The sequence below is a fragment of the Magnolia sinica genome, chromosome 18 (assembly GCF_029962835.1).
Source record: "Magnolia sinica isolate HGM2019 chromosome 18, MsV1, whole genome shotgun sequence".
Classification (NCBI taxonomy): Eukaryota; Viridiplantae; Streptophyta; class Magnoliopsida; order Magnoliales; family Magnoliaceae; genus Magnolia; species Magnolia sinica.
Window position 1 is genome coordinate 21,889,521 of NC_080590.1, and position 24,435 is coordinate 21,913,955.

Below are 24,435 nucleotides of genomic sequence, written 5' to 3' on the forward strand. Positions count from 1 at the left end.
GAAATCGAGCAGGGCAAACTAGAAATTTAGCGGGGTAAACATGAGGTCTATGTTAGGGACTGAATGCATTTTATATAAGGGAGTGGCTATGGGAGAGAGTCCACTCATTGTAGAACTCTTTCACTTAACCATGTCTTCTTAATCTCTCACGTACAAGGAGAGAAGTCATTATTCAATACAATTCTATCTTGAGTTGTCTATAGTACTTTATGCCTATAAAACCGTATATACCCAATGTGATTTATTTAAACCAATCATTGCATTACCAGATGAAAACATGCCATACATGGCCAATGATTCCAACATTCTCTAACTTGGGATAATCATGATATTATTCAATATGCAATGCATTATATGGTAATTCATTAACGATCAAGATTCCACTAAATATTTTAATGGATCCTATAAAGTATCCTTAATTATTTGGTCAATTGGAACTATCGAAACTAGACCACGGCAATCATCACCTCATTTATCAAAGAGGGACTAGGCGTGATCATAATGTTAGCATTTCCAATGACATAAATACTGAATACATCATGCTAGGTGTAACTGGCATGCACACTTCTAAGTGGTCCAATCATCTCTATCAAGAGATGCCTTAGCTTCAATTATAGTCATTCATAACTGTTCATTTCACCTTATGCATGCATAATAAGTATATATATCTTAATAAACAAAAATCGAAAGTTGAATCTGCGGTTAAATCTTAATTTACTGAAATGTGTATGCCAACTTAATATAATATGTACTTGCACCGAACATGAGCATCCTACGATACAATTATCAGATAGGGTTTACAAACAATATTTGACGATTATAGATTATCTTTTTTTAAAAGAACCTTAGTGTATGCTCATTTGCATTGCATTACCAATTCGAAGACCCATGAGAAAAATCCTATCTTTTTCTTTCTTCAAGAATCCTTTCAAACCCTCCTTTTTTTTTGGGCTTGTTAGTACAATCCACTGTCAGTGCACACTCCACTATTAGCCACCCCCACTAGGGTGTCACACTCCAAAATTCGGGAACCCGAATAGGGTGTCCAGGACCCGAATTCCAGATCCGTGACCTATAAAAAAATAAAAATATAAATATAAAGTATGACAGTTATGTATGCATTTCATTTTCTCTCATCATAGCTCATAATTTTAAAATTCAAAAACATGCTAAGAGAGCTAATTACATAATCTGTTACTACATCAATGCATAATTATTTAACTTAACTTGAGGTAAGAAAATCAAGTTAAACATTATTACATTCAGAGTTCTAAAATAAAATAAAATTGATCCTATGTAGAATGACATGCCACATGCATCCAACCATATTCAATGCTCCACTAGTAATAGTAGTACCCTGCATCTTCAAAATATTCATAAGCTGAAATGGTTAAAACATAATGAGTTGACAACTCAATAGGATCACATCAATCCCAAAACCTCACAAATATTACCAAATTTAACCTCGACATATTAATCAAAATAAGACGAACATTGGATTTAAAATCATAATTAATAATTTGACATACATGAATATAAATGAATAAATTGTTTAACATAGCTTTTCTAAACATACTAAGATTTGGAGTGGGCAAAACACTTGTGTGTTGATCCTTTTAGGGGATGAACCACGATAGATCATTGGTGTTGATCCTTTCAGGGTATGACCCTCAGCAGAGCACCGGTATAACCTTTTAAGGACAAAAGCCCAGGGCAGTGCACCTGTGTATATTGATCCTTTTAGTGAATCACCCAGGGCAGAGCACCCGTGCCAATCCTTTTGGGAATGACCCTGGATAGAGCACTCGTGTCGTGCTGATCATTTCGGGAATAACCCTGGGCAGAGCACCTGTAAGAATCATTGCATAAAAAAAATTATTCACATAAGATGCATCCAACTTATAAGGAAACATGATAAATATAGTGTTTATGTTCACATAATAAATATTCATTATCACCACTAGATAATACTAAATGGAAAAAAATAATATTTGCATTGGTTTAGTCAAATAAAGAATAACTCAACGTCTAGATTATATAAGGCAATTACTTATGAATTTTTCAATAGGGAATGATCACCTACCTGCTATGGAAAAAATAGTGTGATCGGAGGAAAATAATCTGAAGCGTGCTGATTTCTACGTGTACTAACTTGGATTGACCAACTTTGAACTCAACCCGAATTGGGAAGTAGAACTTCATATAAATGTGTCCATCTCCATAAACATCAGATGTTATAGAAGGATCTTCAAGTTAGCCCGTACTCGGCAAGTTAAGTTGCACTCGACAGATTCAATCAACTTGGTAGAACGGCTCGATATACGCTACCTCTACTCAGGATCTCTCTCTCTAGAATAGTTACAAGGGATGCTGGAAAAACTGACAACGCATCATTGGGGATTGAGTTAGTGGGTCATGAACTCGATGTTGAACCCTCACGGATATTCTCCCTTCTCCTAATCTCTCTTTTTTTTCTCACAATCTTTCTTTTATGATTTTCTCTATGGTTTTCTATAGATAGCATGAGAAATGAGGTATAAAAATAATGTCAGGTGAGTTGGTGGGTTCTGAGTTTAATGGACGGTTTAGATTGAGGAGTGGATCCCACCATGATGATGGTATGCATGGTGGATGGGTTCACATCGGCAACCGTACCACGGAGAAGTGGGAAAGAGAGAGAGTCGTGGAGGAGAATTCGTTTCATGACGCATGTCACTTGCTTTGTTACCTTTTTTTTAATGGGCCCCACAGGAGCGATGTGACAAATCCACACTGCTCATCAGTTTTACCCATCAAAGTTAGGGCATGGGCCTAAAAATGAGGGTCATCCACAGCTCATGTGGGCCACACCAAAGGCAACATTGGAATCTACCGTTTAAAAGAAACAGAGTATTACATAGGGAATCGATACCAAGACCTCAATGTTGAAACGAGGTATCTTCACTTAGTCTACCAGTTGAGGTATGGTCCAAGGTGTAATTCTTTTAAACCCTTTAAGCATGTCTAGCAGTAACCTTAATATCGATTACACCATTATATATAATCAAAACTAAAAATAGAAACAAATTGCATAAAAACACTCAAAACTATGTAACCTATCTATCCATCGAGTCAACCGGGCGAAATGCTTTGATCGATCGGGTCGACATGTTAACTAAAGTTTTCGATATGTCGAAAACTCCAAAAATTGTCTAAATTTTTTGTCAAAAATTTAAATTTCTTCAATAACTTTCAACCTTCATGTTTGCCCGCTTAATTTTCGGTTTGCCCCGCTGAATTTCTAGTTTGCCCCGTTCAATTTTCGGTTTGCCCCACTGAATTTCTAGTTTGCTCCGCTGAATTTCTAGTTTGCCCTGCTCAATTTTATGTTTGCCCCGCTCAATTTCATGTTTGCCCCGCTCAAACTAGAAATTGAGCGGGGCAAACCGAAAATTGAGCGGGGCAAACTAGAAATTGAGCGGGGCAAACTGAAAATTGAACGGGGCAAACTAGAAATTGAGTGTGTGGGATCCAATTGTAATGCCGCAACTTTCAAGGTAACTTGAAAGAAGCATAACTGTGGTTTGAATGCTAGTTCCTCAGCGTTAATTCTAGGAAACGTCATTATCTTATGAATGTTTACAATTCAATCCGTCTGTGCATTGATACAATGAGTCCTATGCATTTGAAGGTCCGATAGCATTTGGAAAATCCATTGCTGAAATTTTGTTTTCTGATGACGCCTTGTGTATTCAAGAACTCTAGACTCTCTAATGGTGAGCATTGTGTACTTTAGATAACTCCTCTTATTGAAGAACCAAATTACTTACAGTAATTATTGATGCTTAGTGTGGACACAATGCACAACAAAATGTTGCTAAGATGCTTGAGGAGGTTGGGAGGTACGGATAAATATCAACCACATTTTGATACTTGTCTTTTTTGATACATCATATATTGAGCCATTTCAATCAAAATGTCAGGATTCTCAAGGGCAGAGGAATCTATGTTCTGGTATGTGTCTTATTCTTTAATCGTTGGAGCTTAAGAACTGTTCTTCCAAGAAATAGTTCAAGTTAACACATGAGCTATGTTTGGATGCAAAATGGAAATAGATTGAATTGTAAGCATTAGTTTAATTAAGAAGAAATGGTGAAACTAATGATGTTTTCCTTGTGTTCATAATGAAGTAGTCCTCCAATTTTCAGTTTGCCCCGCTCAATTTCTAGTTTGCCCCGCTCAATTTTCAGTTTGCCCCGCTCAATTTCTAGTTTGCCCCGCTCAATTTCTAGTTTGCCCCGCTCAATTTTCAGTTTGCCCTGCTCAATTTCTAGTTTGCCCCGCTCAATTTCCAGTTTGACCGCGTAATAATTGAAATTGACCGCGAAGAGAATGAAATGGATTTTCAACCATCGACCCGATGGAATCTTGGAAAAATAACTAGGTTAGTTGGCTAAATTCGCTCAATTTTCGATTTGCCTCGCTCATTTTTAGTTTGCCCCGCTCAATTTTCAGTTTGCCCCGCTCAATTTCTAGTTTGCCTTGCTCAATATTCAGTTTGTCCCGCTCAATTTTCGGTTTGTCCTGCTCAATTTTCGGTTTATCCTGCTTAATTTCTAGTTTGCCCAGCTCAATTTTCGGTTTGCCCCGCTCAATTTCTAGTTTGCCCCGCTCAATTTTCAGTTTGACCATGAACTGATTTAAATTGACTGCGAAGAGAATGAAATAGATTTTCGACAATCGACCCGATGGAATCTTGGAAAATAACTACGTTGGTTGGCTAATTAGCTTCTCCTACCCCAAAATCATATGTGTTACCTTAAGTAATTCATTCTAATTTGGGAGATATGCTTGTTAAATAAATAAACAAATAAATGAATTAAAAAATAGAAAAATATTTTTATATACTTGTATAATATACATACACACACACACATACACACACATAATTATGTATTAGAGAAAGATCTTTTTTTTTTTTTTTTTTTGCTATGTTGCTTTTGTCGGTCCCATCATGAGGTCTGTGTTATATCCCAACCGTCCATCTATTTGATAAGCTCATATTAAGGCTTGAGAAGAAAAATAAGATAGATCTAACCATCAAGTGGACCACACTGTAAAAGGCGGTAGGGAATTGAATGTCTACCATTGAAACCCTTTTAGGGGCTACTCCCCCAGCCACCAGCCATTGGTCTGTGAGCCCCACCATGATGTATGTGTTTCATCCATTCCGTTCATCCATTTTTAAAGTTCATTTTAGGGCTTGTTCCAAAAAACGAGAGGGATATAAATCTCAAGTGGACCACACCATAGGAAAATAATATTGATTGGATATTGACAATTAAAATTCTCCTAAGGCCCAATGAACTGTTTATTTGACATCTAATCTATTGGTTAGATCATACAGGCCCAGGTGAAGGAAAAAACCAAAAATCAACTTCATCCAAAACTTTTATGGCCCCCTAAAGGTTTCTAATGGTTGACGCTCATTCAACACCGTTTCTTGTAATGTGGCACACTTGAGATTTGGATATACCTCATTTTTGGTCTCATACCATAAAATGATATGGAAAAATATATGGATGGCATGGATGAAAAGCATACATCATGGTGGGGCCCACAGACCACCGACCATCCACCATTGGCCGGTGGCAGGGAGTAGCCAATCCGTTTCTATGAAAAGGAGGGGTATTTTCGTCCTAAAATTTAATGTCCGTACGAGGAGGTCTAAGTTCGGAAGTTAAGTTTGTATCGCTTCAAGAATATCCAATGGATAAAAGGTGGGGTCCACAGTCGTAAATTTCTCCTGCATTAAACCTTTCCATCCGTTCCTATCCCTCGAACCAAACACGTCCCAGGCAAATATGAACGGGTTAGGATGGATTGGATGGGATTTAAAGGTAATAATGGTGTTGCCAGTGAAATGTCTTAAGATCCATGGAATTGGGATCAGATCACCGACTCTGTTTGGCACGCCCTGCCAATCCAGGGATTTAACTTCCAATCCCTTCCAATACCAATCCAGTCGCTTCCAATCCGACCGGCCAAACGGGCCCTAAGTACACCGTCTTATTGCTGGCCCTCAGATCGACGGTTAAGATGAAAATACTCAATGGTTTAAACTCAACCACATTGAGTTAGCATAGGGTTAGGATCATCCATTCGATCTGATTTTGGGAATATGCCCGTTCTGAAAACGTGGCCCCCAGTTTGGACATCTTAACTTGAAGGACGTGAGCCGAAGTTCTCACCCTTTGACTGATATACTTTTTTACTGGGAAATGATCAAATGCAGCCGCTGTATCATAAGTTCAAGTACAGCCATTTTTTTCACCAATGTATCATATAAGTAGAATATCCTATCCGTAGAATGTGGGCCACACTGTGATGATTATATTTTATGAAAATCAGGACTATCCACAGATAGAACAGAACACAACATCAATATCAGTAAACAACCAATGCTATAAGTTGGAGTCGTGGTGTGGCCCAACAATGAATGGTCGGTCTGATTTTCATACCAGATAATCAATATGGTGTCATCCATCTTTTGTACGGACATGATATTCTAGATATGTGATGTGAGAGTTTGGGGGGATACAGCGGCTGAATCCGATCATGTCTCTTAATGAAGTGGCTAATTCCAAATTCCCAAACAGCAGTACCGAGTTTCGGGTGCCAAACTGCCAATGTAGCACGCAAGCGCATCCAGGCTACTCATTAGGCCGGGCCGATGATGAACGTGGTGGGCTGAAATCGAATCTGACTCGTTGATCACACGGGTACCAAGAGTGACCAATGGTGTAGATTGAATGATGAGTGGATAGGCTTAGCTTTCATGCAAGACCGTGGTCGGGGCAACGCCCGGATCATCATTACGTGGAGAGTAGGAGAGTAGCCATTCCATTTTCTCGCTCCCGAGGCTTGCTCGAATACATCTGATGTATTACAGTACAATACGTCGAGAGTTACAGCCGTTGGATTTGCACCCTTTTCAATTTCTCGAACCGTTTATGTGATGGGGATTCGTAAAATCTCTCAGGTCGAGTATTTTAGCCCTTTGATTATACAGAGCTCAAGAGCTCATGTTGACCGTCCATATTCAAATGGAAAGAGCCCAAAATATCAAAGGTTAATATAATGCAATTAAAGAAATTTTATTTATAAGCTCATGGTGACCGTCCATCTTATAAACGGTTTGGATCATTGGAAGATGTCCCAGATTCAAAGGCCATGTCCCGGCGCGGTCGGACCCATGCCTCGTTTTAGAGTTAGCTTGGGCGCCGCTTCAGGGTTTTACTGTTGTTACTTGCCTGTGATTTCCAAGTGAAAGGTCCATTTTGCATAGTCTACCCTGTAAAGTGGAAACTTTTCTCTTTCCAATTTCATGTGGGACACTATGATAGCAATGTTATTCTCTTACAAAGAACAAAAGTACAGACCCCTTACACATGAAAACTACCCCTCCAAGAGCTAACATCTTTAAACAAATACAATAATCCCTTGTTTCAAAAATAATAATAATAAATTGAGTTAAAAGTATGATTAAATTATCTTACAATTCAAACATTTATTTGGTGAAATATTTTAGACTTATAAGATCTTTAGTGACTCGGTATTGAATTAAAGACCTTTTATAAGTGTTTAAATTCTTCACACATAATTTTCAAATTTTAGGATCACAAAACAATGCTAATCCTCTTTTAATAAATGCTCTAGATAACAACCAGGCTTCATAGGAAGGAGTCCAACTTCCATACTAATATTGGTGAAATCCATCAAGGATGCTATATATGTAGTTATACATCTCACTATTAAAGTTATAAATTTCATTAAGGATTTTCAATCTAACCTCCACATGGTACTGAGTAAAACACAGCCTTACATTATACGAATGGGTTTGAGGCTATTGTGTGTAACCTCTGTTATTAACAAGATTTTATGTTGGTTTGATTATTACCTCCGTGACTTGAATATGCACTCAAATATGCCCCGTTTTAAGTCTGGGAACAAATACATTTTAGGTTGTGGTTTGACACCAGTACGTTCTTGATTATATTGTTTGGAGGAAAAAAGAGTTCTCAATTAAAATGTAAAAATAAAAGAGAACTAATCTACTACATAATATAAAGTAGTAAAATGCAAATGATGCATATAAATTCTAATATTTAGTCCTTCGTCTTCAAAGTATCTAAATTATTGATTAAGGAAAAATATTATGGTGGTTTAAGAACTTGAATAGGCTTATTGTTTCAGGGCAATTCTATTTAAGCTATAAAGTAGAAAATCCAAATATCATACAAAATGATAAAGAAATTATCTAAAGAGACGAGGCATGTTACAATTGTTGTCTTAAAAACAAATTTACAATCCCTTCAAAGGAAGATTCTCAATATACTAGGTTCTAACAGAATACAATAACTCTCCTCCATGATGGGTGACTTTGATTAGGTGCATTCACGATCTTACTTTCACAAACTCAAGCTTACTTTTGTTGGTTTGCCTTAGTTTTGAAGAGGAAAAACTCGAAGAAAAACCGAGAGGAGAAGGGGAAGATGAAATTTTTATTTGCTGGAATAGGAGGATGAGAAGCTTTTATAACAAAAATAATTGAACCATTGGCCTTGAAATGCATGTAGACAGCGCAATAATGGCATGTTGGTTTATTTATTATTGTGTCAGTGCATGACAACTCTCTTCCCATGCACTCATGCACACGACATTACTAAAGTAGAGAAAAACAAAATGAGAAAATGACGATAGAATTTTCTATTATTAGAATAAAATGACGAGAAGCATTTATAAAGAAAATAATTGAATCATTAGGCTCGAGATGCATGAGCACAGTGTAATAATGACATGTCAGCGCTCATGTATTGTTATGTTAGTGCCTGATAGCTCTCTTCCCATTTGCTCATACACGAGACGCCACTAATATGGAGAAAAATAAAATAATTTGAATCAATGATACACTGCACCATGATCACGACCACAAGCTGCATGCATGTGTGAGGTTGAGCTCATATCATACCATTAGTTTATAATATAAAAGATTAATTAAAAGTTTTAATATAAATGCTTAATTATTACATTTCCTTTTCAACGTAGGACTGAACTTAATACTAAAAATCAAAGAAGATAGACATAATCATTAGATAAGGGAAAATAATCTTTAAATTAAGCCACAGCTCGAGGCTCTTGATGGCCAATGTGGAGCCACCCCACCATCAAAGCCTTAAAAAATCAATGTTGGGTCACTACTAAAGCATTCAAACAAAGCGGGGATAGACTGCTGGTACATATAGAGCTTTGTTAGGCCGTGACTGCACAAGTCATAACGTTTGAGAGCGTACCAGGCATCAGGTGAGCCTTACCGAGTTAAAGGTTGCTGCCCAAAGATAATGGTTGTCCATCTGGTCGGTGTCATTATATTATAAATAAGTTGGCAGGTTTGAAAACTTCAATTAATCTTTTTTCATTTAGTTTTTTGCAACGCTACATCTGTTCAACTAATTGTGGGCCAGCTGACTGTCGGTTCAACCTAACTCTTGGCATGAGGAATCTACATGGTGGTACCCTTGATGGATGGTGACTTGTATATTGCAACTTTCCACCAGGCTGTCACATGTGGTTGCGTGTTCATTAGCTGACTTGTACACGTGTGAGGGTTTAGCAAAACTCACATAAATTGGTGAGCATGTGAACCTTGAGACGTGTACAAGTTAAAGGGACCGTTTGGAAGTGTCGAGGCAACTGGCAGGGTGGAATCAGTCTCCACATGTCGATAGAAAATGGACGGTGGGATTTCATTTCCACGAGGCCCCAAACTCCATGAATTAAATAACAGAGCTTGGGATTTTGGGTCACTTGCAAGCGTAGCAGAGAAGGGCAGGTTCTTACGAACCGGAATCGTCTATAGCACCTGTTTTACACAGTTGGGCAAAACACCCAACAAGATATGTGAAGCCAACCCCCCTCCATCAGGTGAGAAATCTTATTTGAACCGTAGATAAAAAGATCAGCACCATAAAAAGAACTCGAATTGGCAACATCAATGGGCACAATATAAAATTGCTCCTAAAACCTCGAGTTCATGTGGTGTGGCCCACCTGATTTTTATATCTTTCACTTCCTGTGGTAAGTCACGCCTGATCAATGTTTGATGAAAAAAATACAGCATGGTGGCCCCACACATTAACCTATGATTCGCATTCCATCCACATTGTTCCCTGTATTGTGTAGCTCACCTGAGATGTGGATCTGGCTATTATGTTTTTTTTTTTTTTTTCCCCACGCCCTGGAACGGAGGATGAAACCTGATGGATGGAGTAGAGTTACATATCCAACATGTGGACCCCATAGAACTTGGGTGCCTTACGGGGTTGTAGAGGATTCTGATCCATCTTCACCCAAGTCAAAAGAAGAGACATTCGCATCAGACAAATTACCTTTTGACTAGTCGCTTTTCAGCTTAAAAATAAAAAGGTGGATTTTGGACCATTCAAGTCTAAGATGATCCTTGTGTTTGAATGACATGGCCCACATGTCACTCCTTACAAATGTCAAGTGCACTCACCTCACACGTGGAAACAAGGGACGTCAGATCCACTTAACGCCGCACGCCGATGCCACTAACCCATGAGTGGACCAGCCTGACTTTTGGGCCAGAGCATCTCCACGGTTGGACCAACCTGATGGACAACTTGGAACCTGCTGCTTCCAATCAGATGGGGAGCCCCGTACACCGTGTAAGCTTAGCAGCTTTCTAATAAAGTAGGTAGATACAATAGTTCAAACTGTGTTCTCAGCAGATCTCTGATAACACAGGTAGAAAGGAATGATACAGTTTGGTTACATCACGAATCGGACAATTTTCTACGCCTTACCATCAATGGGAGAATGGCCAGAAAACTCTCGGATTTAAATGTTTCAACCATTGAATAAAGGTCCAAGGAAAAAGGGGGTCTTCTAAGGAGACCATCCACATGAAGGGTACAAAAGTCAAACCATCCAAAGATTGAAAATATTCCAATCTAAAAGTTTTTATTCTTTTGGCTACCTCAAATCCAACGGAGGTCCACCACATAAATGTTTTGAATCATTAAAAGATGATCCAGATCCAAAGGCAAAGGTCTCTCTTGTTTCTACAAAACCAATTATCAAATCTAAAAATCAATTACGTTTTCATATATTCAATACAATTATAATGGGGGTAAGTAGCTCTTAAACTGCAGCTATTTTTGTTTCATTTCAAGTCCCAAGTGGAAAGTCACTTACCTAGTTGGAGTAGGGATCCCAGACAGCTGATGAGAAAGCCGGGGAAGGATATTTCAATTAGGTAGGTTATTTCCAGTTTATTAGACTAATCATTTTGCCAATTCAATTAGTCAGTGCACCAAACAAACCCTCATATTCCACAGTATTCTGCGAGATCACTCTCCAGATTTCTCATGCCAACTAACAGAAAGTTCAGTAACATGGGTAAATCCAGTACAACAACCTTACCATGGTATTAATGTCAAGCGAGATGGGAACACCCTGACAATTACATCAGAACAGTGACAAAAGGGTGAAAATTCCTCTTGAGTTTCTACATCCCATTGGCATAAGGTTAACAGTTACAGGAAAGATTTAAAAAAGGGGATAAAAAGAAAAAGGAAAGAATGGCAAAGAGATTCCTAATCCTCCTTTCTTCTTCAGCAGAACTGGAGTATTGGACAGCAAGAACCCCATCTTACCATAAACTAGCACGGAAACTTGCCAAACATTAGTATGGTCGGTACCTTCGCCCGCGGTTACCATCACTGTCCCCCTCTCGTCCACGATTGCTGTCACTGTCCCCCTCTCCGCGCCGCCATTGCCATCTGCTTGGGCCACCACTCCGCTCACGAGCAGATGATGGTGGAGCCTGTGAACCAGGCTGCTGTCTGCACAGTTGCACCACAGTTAATAGAAGGTGGCAAAATAGAAGAATTTTGAGTAATCTCACAAGCATAAATAGAACTTTGTTCATTCTCCCCCACTTACAAGACATAGCCAAGTCGACCATCTGGAAGGACCATCGGCACCATTTGCATCCCTGCCGGCATTGGGCCTCTACCGTATATAACAGGCTGCTACCATATGATGCAACACCAAAATCTATGGTAAGCAGAACGACATGCAATAATGAAAGCCTTATGAATGAGAAATGAATTATTGATAGCTTTATGATGAACAGAAAAATGGTAGCTAGCTCCCATTCAAAAGAAAAAAGAAAAAAAAAGAAAAAAGAAACCAACCTGCCCAAATCCAGGGGTGCCATAACCAGCACCTACAGTTCCATACGGTGACCCAGGAAAACCATAACCAGGTGGAAGGTAACTCGGAAGAATCCCTCCTTTGTAAGGATTTGAGGCAGCATCAAACTTTTTGTCATTCTGAGGTTTAGCAAGGCAAGCCTCCACAGCATGGCCTGTGGCTCACAAAAGATGGAAGTCATGGCCACAAAAAAAGGTTAACTGAAAGCCCACTTAAAATCATGAAGAAATTCCCAACAAGCATTTGCAATTTGAAGTTAAGGACCTGTTTAGTTATGATTTAATACATATTTATGATTAACTAAAATGAGATGAACCCTCTTTCAGGCGTCTACTAAAGAGACCTTAATAATTTAATAATAATCAGATTTAAAAGACTGTGGCCCTGTTTCGTAGACACACCTAAAAATGAGTTCATCCCATAATAGTTAACAGTAATCATGTATTAGAGATCTTGATGCATAATTACTATTCGCATGACTCATTATGTATTAGAAATCGAGACCTCTAATAACAAAATTACTGTTATCCAAAATGAGATGAACTCATTTTTAGGCATCTACCAAAGCAGGGCCTAAAACATCATATAGACTTCCCTTCGTTGCATGTAAAAAACTAAAAATGAAGATATTTGGGTTATGATACCAATATAATTCCAACTGCTTAATCCATTTCTCTACTCATCATCTTCAAAGACTTATCCCAACTAATTAGGATCAACCACAGGAATCCCAATATGCAACTCCACTCTATTGCAATGTCATACAGTCAGGATTCATGATAGTTGCAGCAAGAGTTTCCTGCTGGCTGCCAACCTGACGCAACCCTCATTTATCCGGGCCTGAGACCAGCAGCGAGAGCACAAAGCTCCAATAGGAGCTATGTAATAGTCAATTACATAGGTTGATTAAATTAAAGAATTTTTGCCCCACTAAACCAAAGTAAACAGTAACCCATTACTCTACTGTCAATGGAAATGGAAGCATTAAATCACACAACACCATCTGCATTTTTAATTTTTTTTTTGAGACAGTAATCACTTCAATCAAAATAAAAAAAAAAAAGGCTGAAGCCAAATTTGGAAAATTTTCTAGCACATTATGACCAAATGCATCATGATGATGAAAGTGATGTTGCAGCCATCACTACAAAATAAGCACCACAATTTCCAGCTGTTTTTCATCAATTCTTTGGAAAAGGATAAGACTGGAAATTACCATCAATTTCATATTTTTCAGTTTCCTTTACTGCCTTCAATGCACTGGATCTCTCTGCAAAATGAATGAATCCAAAATCCCTCTTCTGCCCTGGTTTAGCAGGAGGCATAACAACTTTTGTAACCTCTCCATGGCGTTCGAAAAGTTCCTTCAACTGCTCTGGTGTTGTGTTGTCAGGCAAATTTTTCACATACACAGCTTTCACCTGAAATTCCAACAGGTACAGGCCGTTTATTCTCTGCAGGAATCTTAACTGAGGGGCACAAAAAATGGTTCTGATTAAAAAAAGTAAATATGATTGGTTGTGTAAATTAATCGCAGTTTACTTGAGAGAGAGAGAGAGAGAGAGAGAGAGAGAGAGAGAGATTCAAAAAAGCAAATATAATTGGTTGTGTAAAACAACCTCAGTTTAGGGGGGACTCAATCCTAAAGGGCACCCACCAAATGGGGGCCACCTACAGGAGCCCCAAAAGAACAATGGTCATACAAAAGTGTCACAATCCTCACCAACAAAATTCATAAAAGATGCAATCCTCATCTCAAATCCTCAATGAGGAAACCATTCCTAACAGCTCCTAGCTTGGGAAGACTGCCTGCCTCATCATTTTCTTTGGGAACATGCAAGAACATGACTGGACAGCGACCACACAGATGCAAAGCTTCCTCCACTGAGTCCACAACCCTCCACAGAAAGGATCTAGATCTATAACCCAAGAAATAGCAGTTTGCTAAAGTCACATTCAAAGATTACTGGGAAGAAATCAATCTCCACTACTGTCGTGAACTATGCAAAATTTGTCTCTGATTCCGATAGGGTCCGAGAACCAACCAGCATGACACCACTACCGTTGGGAACTATGCCACAACACCTGCTTACCCAGATTACCCAACGAGCTCCTGTCGAATTTCACTTCAATAGCATTGAGTAACCTTCAATACGTGTCTGTGTTTGGATGTTCCATTGAAGTGAATTGCAATAATTCAATACAAAGCTAGAAATGGCCAAAATAGAGCCAGCAGCACCTTTTCTTTTAATAGATAGCCACTAATTTATAACATGGGACTAGCCCCAACTTCCAGTTCTCATCATTTCAAGTGCAGCTTGAATCATATGGAATTTCAACTAGGGGTTCGTCATCATTATGAATTAAAATGATCCTACCTACCTCCATTTTGGTCATTTCCCTTATGTTCAGTTAAATCATTGAAATTTATTTCAATTGAGCATCCAGCCACACTTTTTTTTTAAAAAGGTAATGAGAAATTTTATCAAAGAAAAAGAGAACTTACAACAAAGATGGCCAATGCATAGGGAAAAGGTTACAGCTATAAAAGGACTCGATACATGATGCCCAACCCATAACATCTACCTTGGCCTCCCTAACCACGTCCACAACCAACCCGCTATGGTTCTGGAAACATCATTATTTTCCCTCCTATCATCCAAAGGCCTGCCAACAATGAAAGACCCCAGCTCATCAATAGAGCCCGGCAGACCTCATGAGACTGAAGATCACAAGGAACCTATCATGCACCTCTCTAGCAACAGGGCAAAGTATAAGTAAATGGTCAACTGACTTGGCATTTCTCATGTACAAAAAATAAACTACCTACCCACAGATGTTAGGTAGGATCAGGTTCCTCTTCTGCAGATTATCTATAGTTAACACTTTGTTTATCCCAACCAATTGGGCAAAGGCCTCCACACCTTAATTTAACACATAAGACAAAAAAAATAATATCCAAGTTTAATTTTCAAGTTAATAACATTGACATATATATCTTTCTTTTTAAACAAAAGGGATGACACTCAGAATTTAACATAGGTATCAATTTTAAAAAAATTTCAAGATATCCTATGTAATTATCACACAACCAACAAAACATCATTCAATAAAATGCGAATGAATCTAAGCAGCATTACCTGCTTTTCACAATACGAGGTTGAAACAGCCTCTTGTAAAAAAGTGTCAGATATATGGGGCCGACGCACCTTGTAAGTGCCCCTTTTGTGTTTCTTTTTCTTTTTAAATTCCTAGTGCAACACGGTTATCGAGCCAATGAGATCTCAACACTCGAATCGTAAGAAAATGGTACACTCACAAGAATATTTGAGTAGAAAGGGAGAACTTTATTGATATCAACCTTCTTCTCCTACAATACTTATGAAAAATTGCACTCAGAAAATTTTAGAATGCCGACCTCCTACACTACTTCCCCTTTTATAAACCCTAAATGAATCTTCTTCTTCTTCTTGTTTTTTTTTTGGTTAATTAAACCCTAAATGAATCTTCCATGAGAATCCCCCAAACTAAGAGATTGATTTCTCAATCATAATTCATTTCAAGTCAATTTAATTTACCTAAGATGGTAAAAGCCTAATAATAGTAAAGCAAATCTAGGAAATAATCCTCCAAATCTTTAATCACATCTTTAAATCAGTCCCCATATTTTCCAAAAATAATAAATTACAAATCTTGATATTTAGGCCCCAAATCAATAAATAAATAGTCCAGAATCAGCACATGATGGGCCTTATAGCCATCAATTTTCCTTGACTTTGAAAGAACTCGTCCTCGAGTTGGAAACCAATCTCAACCTTTCAATTTGTATCGCCTCTACAACGAATCTTCTTCTTTAGTGGAAGCTAGTGTTGCAACCCTAAGTGTCAGCTCAACACAACCTTCGTTGAAGTCCATTATAGACGATGTCTCTTTTACTCTTGCTTTTGTGGATGCCAACTTGTTTGTCATAACTTAAAGTTCTTCATGGATCTTATAACATTTGCCCCATTTTCGTGCCAGAGTCATCTTTTGCAAATGTGCTTCAACTTGAGTGTTGAGACCTATATATGTCTATCAATGTAACTGCCACCATCAGATCTGTCAATTGATCCACTGCCACTATTAAATTCTTTTTTTTTTTTTTGAGAGATCATTGGGGAATTCAAGTGTAGGTCCAACATTAATGCATCAATCACTTCAAATGTCAACTTTTCTTTTCACTCTACAAATCTCTTTGTTATTTCTGGAATTTATACTTCAATTCCAAGTTCTTTGTCACATTCTAACAATCAAAGGATTCAATCATTAGTGTCTTCATAAGCCGGAAAAGGGTCATGGGAAAAGGAATGGGAGATGCTTTAATAACATAAGCAACCCCGTTTCTTATATAATTTACAGGGCAAGATCTTATGTGGCAGAATAGAGCCCTAAGCATTGCCATTTTAAAGGATTGCCATCTTCTCTTTGTTTGATTGGGTGTCTTGCTTGGGCGCAATCTTGATGCTCTCTTAATAAAACTATCTTCGCCTTTCAAAAAAAGAAAAGTTGCATGTTGTTGGTTAAGACCTTGGTGGTACCTTCCCTTCCATAACGAGCTCCTTCACTTGATTGGCGAGATTGCCTACTACATGTGTGAGTTGATCCATCTGCTGTATGAATGTGTAGATTAATTGGATAACTTGCACAAACTCTTCTTGTGTTACCTTTTTCGAAGCCATCAAGAGATGATGTAGAGTCAGCAATTTTCCAACGATCACCCACTCTAATACCAAATTGGTGCACAACCTATAATCAAGCCAATGTGATCTCGACACCCGAATCACAAAGAAATGGACAAGAGCATACTTACAAGAATATTTGAGTTGAGAGGGAGAGAACTTTATTAACATCAACCTTCTTCTCTTACAGTACTTACGAAAACTCACACTCAGAAAAATTTTAATGCAGGTGCATTTTCACACCTAGCTCGAGTGAGGAGTGGCTTGTGGGATGCAGAAGCATACTCGGGGTGGGTGGCCCGTATGAGGCGGGTGGCTCATGTGAAGTAGGCCCCACCCGTGTGAAGTGGGTGGCTCGTGTGAAGCTGAACCCATGTAAAGTGGGGCCCACGAGGGGGGTTCAGCCGAGGTCCTAACCCATGAAATGTGAGGGCCCGAGCAATGAGATAAAGAGATTAATTCGCCATGCTCTATCAGTTCAAGCTTTTAAAGCAAGTGGTTAATTGACCTGCATCAAAGTGGTATTAGAGAGGGATATCTCGTGTTCGAGACTTCTCAGCGGGGGTGATTAATGCAGGGGCATTTTCACATCGGGCTCGAGTGGGGTGGCCTGTGAGATGCAGGGGCACACTCGGGGTGGGTAGATCATGTGAAGCGAAACCCATGTGAAGTCCTAACCCATGGGATGTGGGGCCTGCGCTATGAGATAAAGGGATTAATTGCCATGCTCTATCAGTTTGAGCTTTTAGAGCAAGTGGCTAATTGTCATGCATTAATTATGGAATGCCTATCTCCTACACCACCCCTTTTATATAATTCTAAATGACATCAATTTCAAATTAATCATAATTGATTTCAAGTCAATCTAAATGACATAAGATGATAAAAGCCTGATAAGACGGTGAAATCCCACTAAGGTGTGCGTGTGTGTGTGTTTAAAAAATTTTAAAATTTTAAAAAAATAAAAAATAAAAAAAAATGATAAAAACCTGATAATAGTAAAAGCAAATTGAGAAAATAATCCCCCAAATCTTCATTCACATCTTCAAATTAGCCCCTATATCTTCAATCACATCTTTAAATCAGGCCTCATATTTTTCACAAATATTAAATTGCAAATCTTCATAAGCCCAAAATCTAGAAATAAATAGTTCAAAATTAGCATATATTAGGCCTAGCAATGGGTTGTGGGCCTACATCAATTCCTCTTTTTCCAATTTCTCTTCTTCCCTTTTTTCGTCTTTTTTCTTTCTTTGTTTTTTTTAAGGCAACAAAATTTTTCTTCATTTCTCTAGCTTAGAAACTCATTTTACATTGAGATCCTATTATATTCCAATGTAATGGGCCATGATCCACTAAACGTGGTTTTAAAAAAGGTTAAAATACAGACATATCGTACCCATGTTGAGTCCTGAAACACAATTTGAGGGGCTAGTATGCCCTTGAAATAGATTTTCAAAACCTTACATCTAAGCCTCCATATAAAATATTGGGATTTAAAGAAGAGAAATGCTAAGGCAATCTACAGGAGAAAACCTAAGAGATTGAAGAGGTGATTAGCAGTACACAGGCCAGAATTGCATGCATGCATGAGACCTGGCACATTAATAAGGCAGAACTATAGTTGCATGAAACGTAAAGCAAAGCAGCAACAGATTCAAGTGTAGGAGCAAGGAAGTGTCCATTTCAAACTGTAAATAAGTATGAATATGTAGGAAGCAGGAGTAGGAGAGAAGGCTTGAAGCGCAGTTCGAAGCAGTAGGAGCGAGGGCTTGAAGCACAGTTCGAAGCAGGAGCAGCACCTAGTTAGAACGATCCGATAAGTAACAATAACCAACAACAAGACCACCATGACCTTCCCCAAAATTTACATAGGGTTCATTAATTAGGTGTACGCCCTATGTGTAAAAGAAAATTTGAACAAATAGAGAAAAGATGATGATGGTCTATCTCAACACACGTGTGAGCCGCATGATGAGTGAACCAAGCTAATATATGGGCAGGCATGCCCACAGTGTGCCTCACCTGATGTATGGCCTGGATCTTTTCATGCAGGTGTATGATCACTGATGTGATTCACAATCACAAACTACTTCCATGATAATTGATTTTGGTCCATAATTGAATAGCATACATGTGCAATCAACTCTAAAGACGAATCCTCTTCTTTGTTTTTTGGAAAGGTTGCTTGAAAGACAAATCCTATAATAAATTCAGCATTAAAAAAAGTTCCAAAGCATGACAACAATGGAATTAAACATTTTGAACACTAAGTCGAGATGTAACGCATATGATGTTTTCTAAGGAGAAGAATACTGCCACATCAAATGGATTCTAAAACAATGATAAAAGAATAGAGATTTTCCTTTCAATATTTGGCTACCTGGGCAGCAGCAGAAGAATCAGGTGCACTCTTAGGGTCAGCCCAGCTGATTGTGGGAGTGCTTCCATCTAGTTTAAATTTCGTGCTTGACATGTTCTTTCTTGCATACTCAGCACATGCGTGGTTGTAATACTCAACGAAAGCAAAACCACGGTTTCGGCTTGGATTTTGTGGATCCTGTAATTACCATTAGAAGATAAACAAAATAAGCAGTAATACAACTTCCAAAATTAGTTGTAATATTACATTAGTTCCTCAACCCAAGTCACCTTCAAAAGCTCAATGTTCTCAACTCCAGGACCATTCGTCTCAATGGCCTTTCTTAGATCTTCCTCCGTTAAGCTCTTGGGAATTTTACCAATAAACAACCTATATTTAACTTGAGCTAGAGAGCATCTCAAGGTTTTCCCCTGAAAACATGAAAACATGAAAAATTCACCCAAGAAAAAATGAATTGGCGCAAGACAATCATTGTAAACATTGCACTTTACCTTGAATACTTTATTATGGAGATCTTCAATGGCCTGCTGTGCCACCTCCTTTGTTTTGAATGATATAAAAGCATAGCCCTTGTTGTCTCCAGTCTCCTTATCCTTCACCAGCTTTATCTGCTACAGGATGCAAATGTTATATGACACCCCAACATAGAAAATTTGCAAGCATGCGATAGGCACTTGTGGTTGTCACCTCAGCAATGTCTCCAAACGATTCACAGAGTCCTCTTAAATCTTCTTCGGTGGCATCTCGAGGAACACCACCAATGAAAATTTCAGATCCATGTGGAGGAAGAGCGAGCATTTCGGCATGCATCTCACTGTCATTTTCATCCATTGATGCAGTCTGCTCCTCTTCGCCTTTCACAGAGGTCTTGGCATTATCACTTTCATCAGGCAGACCAATTTTTCCACGCCCATCTCCGTCAGAGGACTGCTGTTCCACCTGCTTATCTCCTGCTTCATGTTCAGCTTCTTCCATGCCATCATCCTCAGCTGGTTCTTCGCTGTCATCATCTGTCAGTTTCTCCATGTCATTGTCTCCATCAAAATCCACCTGCTCCTCGGGTTCATCCGATGCATGTTCCGCCATAACTTGCACTAAGTTCTAGGGATCTGTCCTCCGCCTTCGATGTAGACCACCTGCAAGCTTGCACGGCAACTGTGGAGGAAGGAAAGAAGCCAGGAGCATTTGCAGAGCAAAGGAATTCAAGAACGGGTCGGGGGAAAAAGGTGAAAGGCCAGCACGATTCATAGAAAGAGAATCTTGATGGAATTCGGGCCATGAGATATATGCTTCTATAGTGAATATTGACAGGTTTTGTTTAAAGGGATGATAAAAAAAAATGATTTAAAGGGGGTAGGCAAGAGCTGAACAGGCATTTTTTTTTTTTCAATTTCTTTTTCTTTTCTTTACAGATGTATTCTGTACTCAGAAGATTCCCCACAGGTGCAAGAAGAAAAAGAGAATTTCTCACAGTTAAGATAGATTGCAACGTAAACACATCACAATCGTAACTGAAGAAAGAACAGTATCTACATTCCCTGTTGGATTGAATTCGACACCTCAGTTTTTACATAGCAATAGTTCAAGATATGACGCAGCATACCCTTCCTTGTAACAGGAATGCTAAGAAGGCTTGCCGCTTCTGCCCCACCCACCTGATGCTCCAGACCATAGCTACCAGTCTGAGAAACAGATGCAGGAAATGATGCAAGAAACGGATGTGCGAAAATCTCATTTTATAATTACTAGTACGGTGTTTAGCCATTAGCAAGGTTAAAATCAGAGTATCAGGTATCATATTGTTAACCACCAACACGGTCATGTATCACCCCATATCTCCCTGTATCAGGCTGTTTCAGGCCAATACAGGCTGCATCATTTATGAAAATACAGGTACAAATCTGGCTGGAAGGAAAAACAAGTTCTCCAGCAGCCAATAACCACAATCCGAGACATCCATCTAGATAGATCCCACAGCCCCACCATATCGCATACATGGCAAAAATCTCACTCATCAAAGATCCCCACTGTTCATGCTAAGGTGAGCTAAAGATTGCATTCCTGGACCATGGTTTATAATTGCACAGATGGAGCAATCACAGATGAGTAAGATTTCCATGTTATTTCTGAGCAGCCTCTGCAGTTGGACCTTCAAGATGAGTAGTCTGGATGACCATCATGAGGGGTGGCATAAGCGATAAGCTGCTTGGGCAGCCTCTAGGGAGCTCATATTATTATTCCTCTTCATCGCATGTAAAAGAACAGATATTAAGTGCCTATTGGATGTCCCCACAAAAGGGGTAGGTGGGCCAGCCAATTCTGATGTAGTAATGTCTCAGCTAATAGATGCAACAGGCCATTAGCAATTGCTGCTGAAATCAAGGTGCGGAGGTAATTTTGGGGCCTGTGTAATACCACGTTGGGGTCGCACCTGTACATCCAAACAGGCCTCAATGGTTCCGTTCTGAAAATTGCAGATGAAAAGCTTCCTGTCTAAATCAACCACTGCAACATTTTAGGTCGGACATTGAAATGCTCCAAAATGTTGGTTTGGGGATGAAAAAGGCGGAAAACTGAAACTCCACACAATACAGTTCCCATTTTCCACACGCCATAAGCCTGCGATGGAAAACCATCCGTTCCGCCAAAAACAACAATTCTGGGACATCCAAACGCACACATAAATGGGGGTCTCTCCAAAATCATAGAAATCAAAATCACACAACCTTCGATCAAAGAAGAAACCGAATGAAACCCATAGTTCGAAAATTTTCACCCAAACAAAGGAATCGAAACCCGAATTTTGGTATCGAGAAAGAGAAATGGATTTGGAGTATTTTCAACAACATGAATAGAATCGAAACAAAATCCGAAGTAGAGAAAGGGATGTGGAAAGATCCTAACAGGAACAGAAATTGAGAGAAAATATCCTAACAGGAACAGAAATTGAGAGAAATGTCAAAGTAAAAGGAACCCTAAAACATCCAATCGAAAGGAAATATGATAGAGAAAAGCATACAGAATCCAAAACGCGGATATGCTAGAGGATTTTTCAAATGAATAAAAGATCAAGCGTGAAATACCTGGATTTTTAAGTCCTCCTTGTAGGATTTTTCTCTGCCGTCTCTCTACGTAAAATGAAGTTGGGATCTCCCTCATTCTTATTTTATCAGGCAAAGTTAGGGCTATCAACGGGCCGGGCCTGCCCAAGCCAGGCCGAGAGCAATGGGCCCACCATCCAGGCTCAGATAAAGCTTCCGCCCACCCAATTAAATATTCATAGGACTGAGCCCGAGCCTGATTTAATGTTGAGAAAAACTTAGATGCTCGGGCAGAGTGTGATAGATGATACGCAGGCACTTATAAATTATTATCAATTGAGAATTGATCACCTACAGACGCCTGCACCACTATTTGTAGTCCAGGGCTTTTTTAGCCATCGGATGCCCTGTACCAGAAATACCAGTGCAGTTGCGTGTAGGGCGATAAGGAAGATTATTCATGGGCAATACCGGTACGTTACGGGCCATACGCACCGGTTTTGGACACTAACCTAAACCTTGCATGCAATTCAAATTAAACCATTCGAATCATAGGTCCCAGTTAAGATGTACCGTGAAGAAGGATTAAAAATCATTTAGGTGCACGTGTGGGTCGTGGCAGCAACCCAACACATGCCGATGCTGATCAAAGGAGATCTTGACCTTTCGAATCTAATGGTTGGGATTTCTTAACCACTGTGATATCAGACATATGCTCCATCCTATTTCAACAAGTATCAACAGATCAGAGCTCAGGACTGTTAATCTAATCTGATTTTGGTACTTTGACTCAAACGACGATAGGTTCCTCAATCTAGTCCGTTTAATTTGAGTCAATGCATGTTAGTGTATGCAATTTCTTAGTGACTGTGTATCGAGAGCCAGTACTCCACCATAGTATCAAATAGCTCCCGCATTTATTCACATCTCGCAAGTCCCAATCCCACATCTGTAGCTCATTTTATATGGTTGCCCGCTGAGTTGTTTGTGGGCCCATCTTGATGTGGGTGACGTCCAAATTGCGCAGCAGGCATGTCCCACCAAGAAGATGTAACACCTGAAAAATAGATTGATCCAAAACCTAGGCAGGCCACAAGGCCTCCAACAAAGGAAATAATGTTAAACCCTGCCCTACACCTTTAAAGTTCAAGTGATGTGGCCCACTTCGTGTTGGACTGTCAAGGTCCCTGGTTGGGTATGGGTTAATAAAATTTGGGTTGAGTTAGGTTAGGCTGAGAATAATCACATGTATTTGGGTCAGGTGTGGTCAAGTTGGGTTCAAGTATAGAATACTTTGGGTTGGGTTGAAGTTGAGGTAAGGTCCGGTTGCTGGTCAGGTCCTCTCGAGATTAGGGTGGACTTGGGTTAACCCTTAAAACAACCAAACCCATCTGAATTGCACCCCAATTATGAACATAGAAATTTTTTGGGATGTTGTTAATTTTATTTTTTATTATTAGTCACTCACACTTTGACCACACATCTGTCACATCTCTTTTGGAGTGAATCACGTGGACAGGACATGAGAGTAGAGTGCTGTCCCAGCCAAGTGACATGAAAAGCGATGAGTTATAATAATGGATGGTTAGAGATGTCCAACCACCTGATTTTTGTCCTATGGCTAATCCACAGGGCGGCCCACCAAATCAACTCTCTCAATTAGCTCATGGTTGTATATACGGCATGGACATATCTCCAATCACAGCTGTGGGTCAGAAATCGCGACGGCATTTAAATATTTGCAGAAACCACACATGATATGGCATCAATCGGCCTTAATCTCTTGTTTGCAGCACAGCTGGATTAATAACTGGGTGTCAGGTCCTTTCTTAGCCTACAGCTTAAGCCCAAAATCGTAGAAGATGGGCCCAGATAGTTTATAACACTAGCCCAGCCTGAAAAACCTAAAATTAGGGCATGACCCGTCCACGTTGGGTCCCATCAAATTGACGGTATGAATCACCCTGAGGGGCTGACTGGACGCCGACGAAATTGAAATGTGTGATGGGCATAA

At 39.3% G+C, this 24,435-nt stretch overlaps 1 protein-coding gene across 7 annotated transcripts; it reads right to left on the bottom strand.

The window, feature by feature from the left end:
- Nucleotides 1–11,455: 11,455 nt before the first annotated feature.
- Nucleotides 11,456–22,620, bottom strand: LOC131233945 (heterogeneous nuclear ribonucleoprotein Q-like). 7 transcript variants are annotated; one of them, XM_058230837.1, is made up of 9 exons: nucleotides 22,464–22,620; nucleotides 20,068–20,535; nucleotides 19,872–19,991; nucleotides 19,650–19,790; nucleotides 19,381–19,557; nucleotides 13,496–13,700; nucleotides 12,261–12,433; nucleotides 12,007–12,092; nucleotides 11,456–11,906 (listed from the first exon to the last, which is right to left on the bottom strand). In XM_058230837.1, exons 2-9 carry the CDS (start codon nucleotides 20,464–20,466, stop codon nucleotides 11,747–11,749), a joined length of 1,461 nt encoding a protein of 486 aa, XP_058086820.1. In that variant the 5' UTR covers nucleotides 20,467–20,535; nucleotides 22,464–22,620; the 3' UTR covers nucleotides 11,456–11,746. The 7 variants fall into 7 exon arrangements, with proteins under 7 accessions (XP_058086820.1, XP_058086815.1, XP_058086821.1 ...); XM_058230832.1 differs by having other exon boundaries at nucleotides 12,007–12,095; XM_058230838.1 differs by having other exon boundaries at nucleotides 19,872–19,988; nucleotides 22,464–22,619.
- Between the last annotated feature and the right edge of the window lie 1,815 nt (nucleotides 22,621–24,435).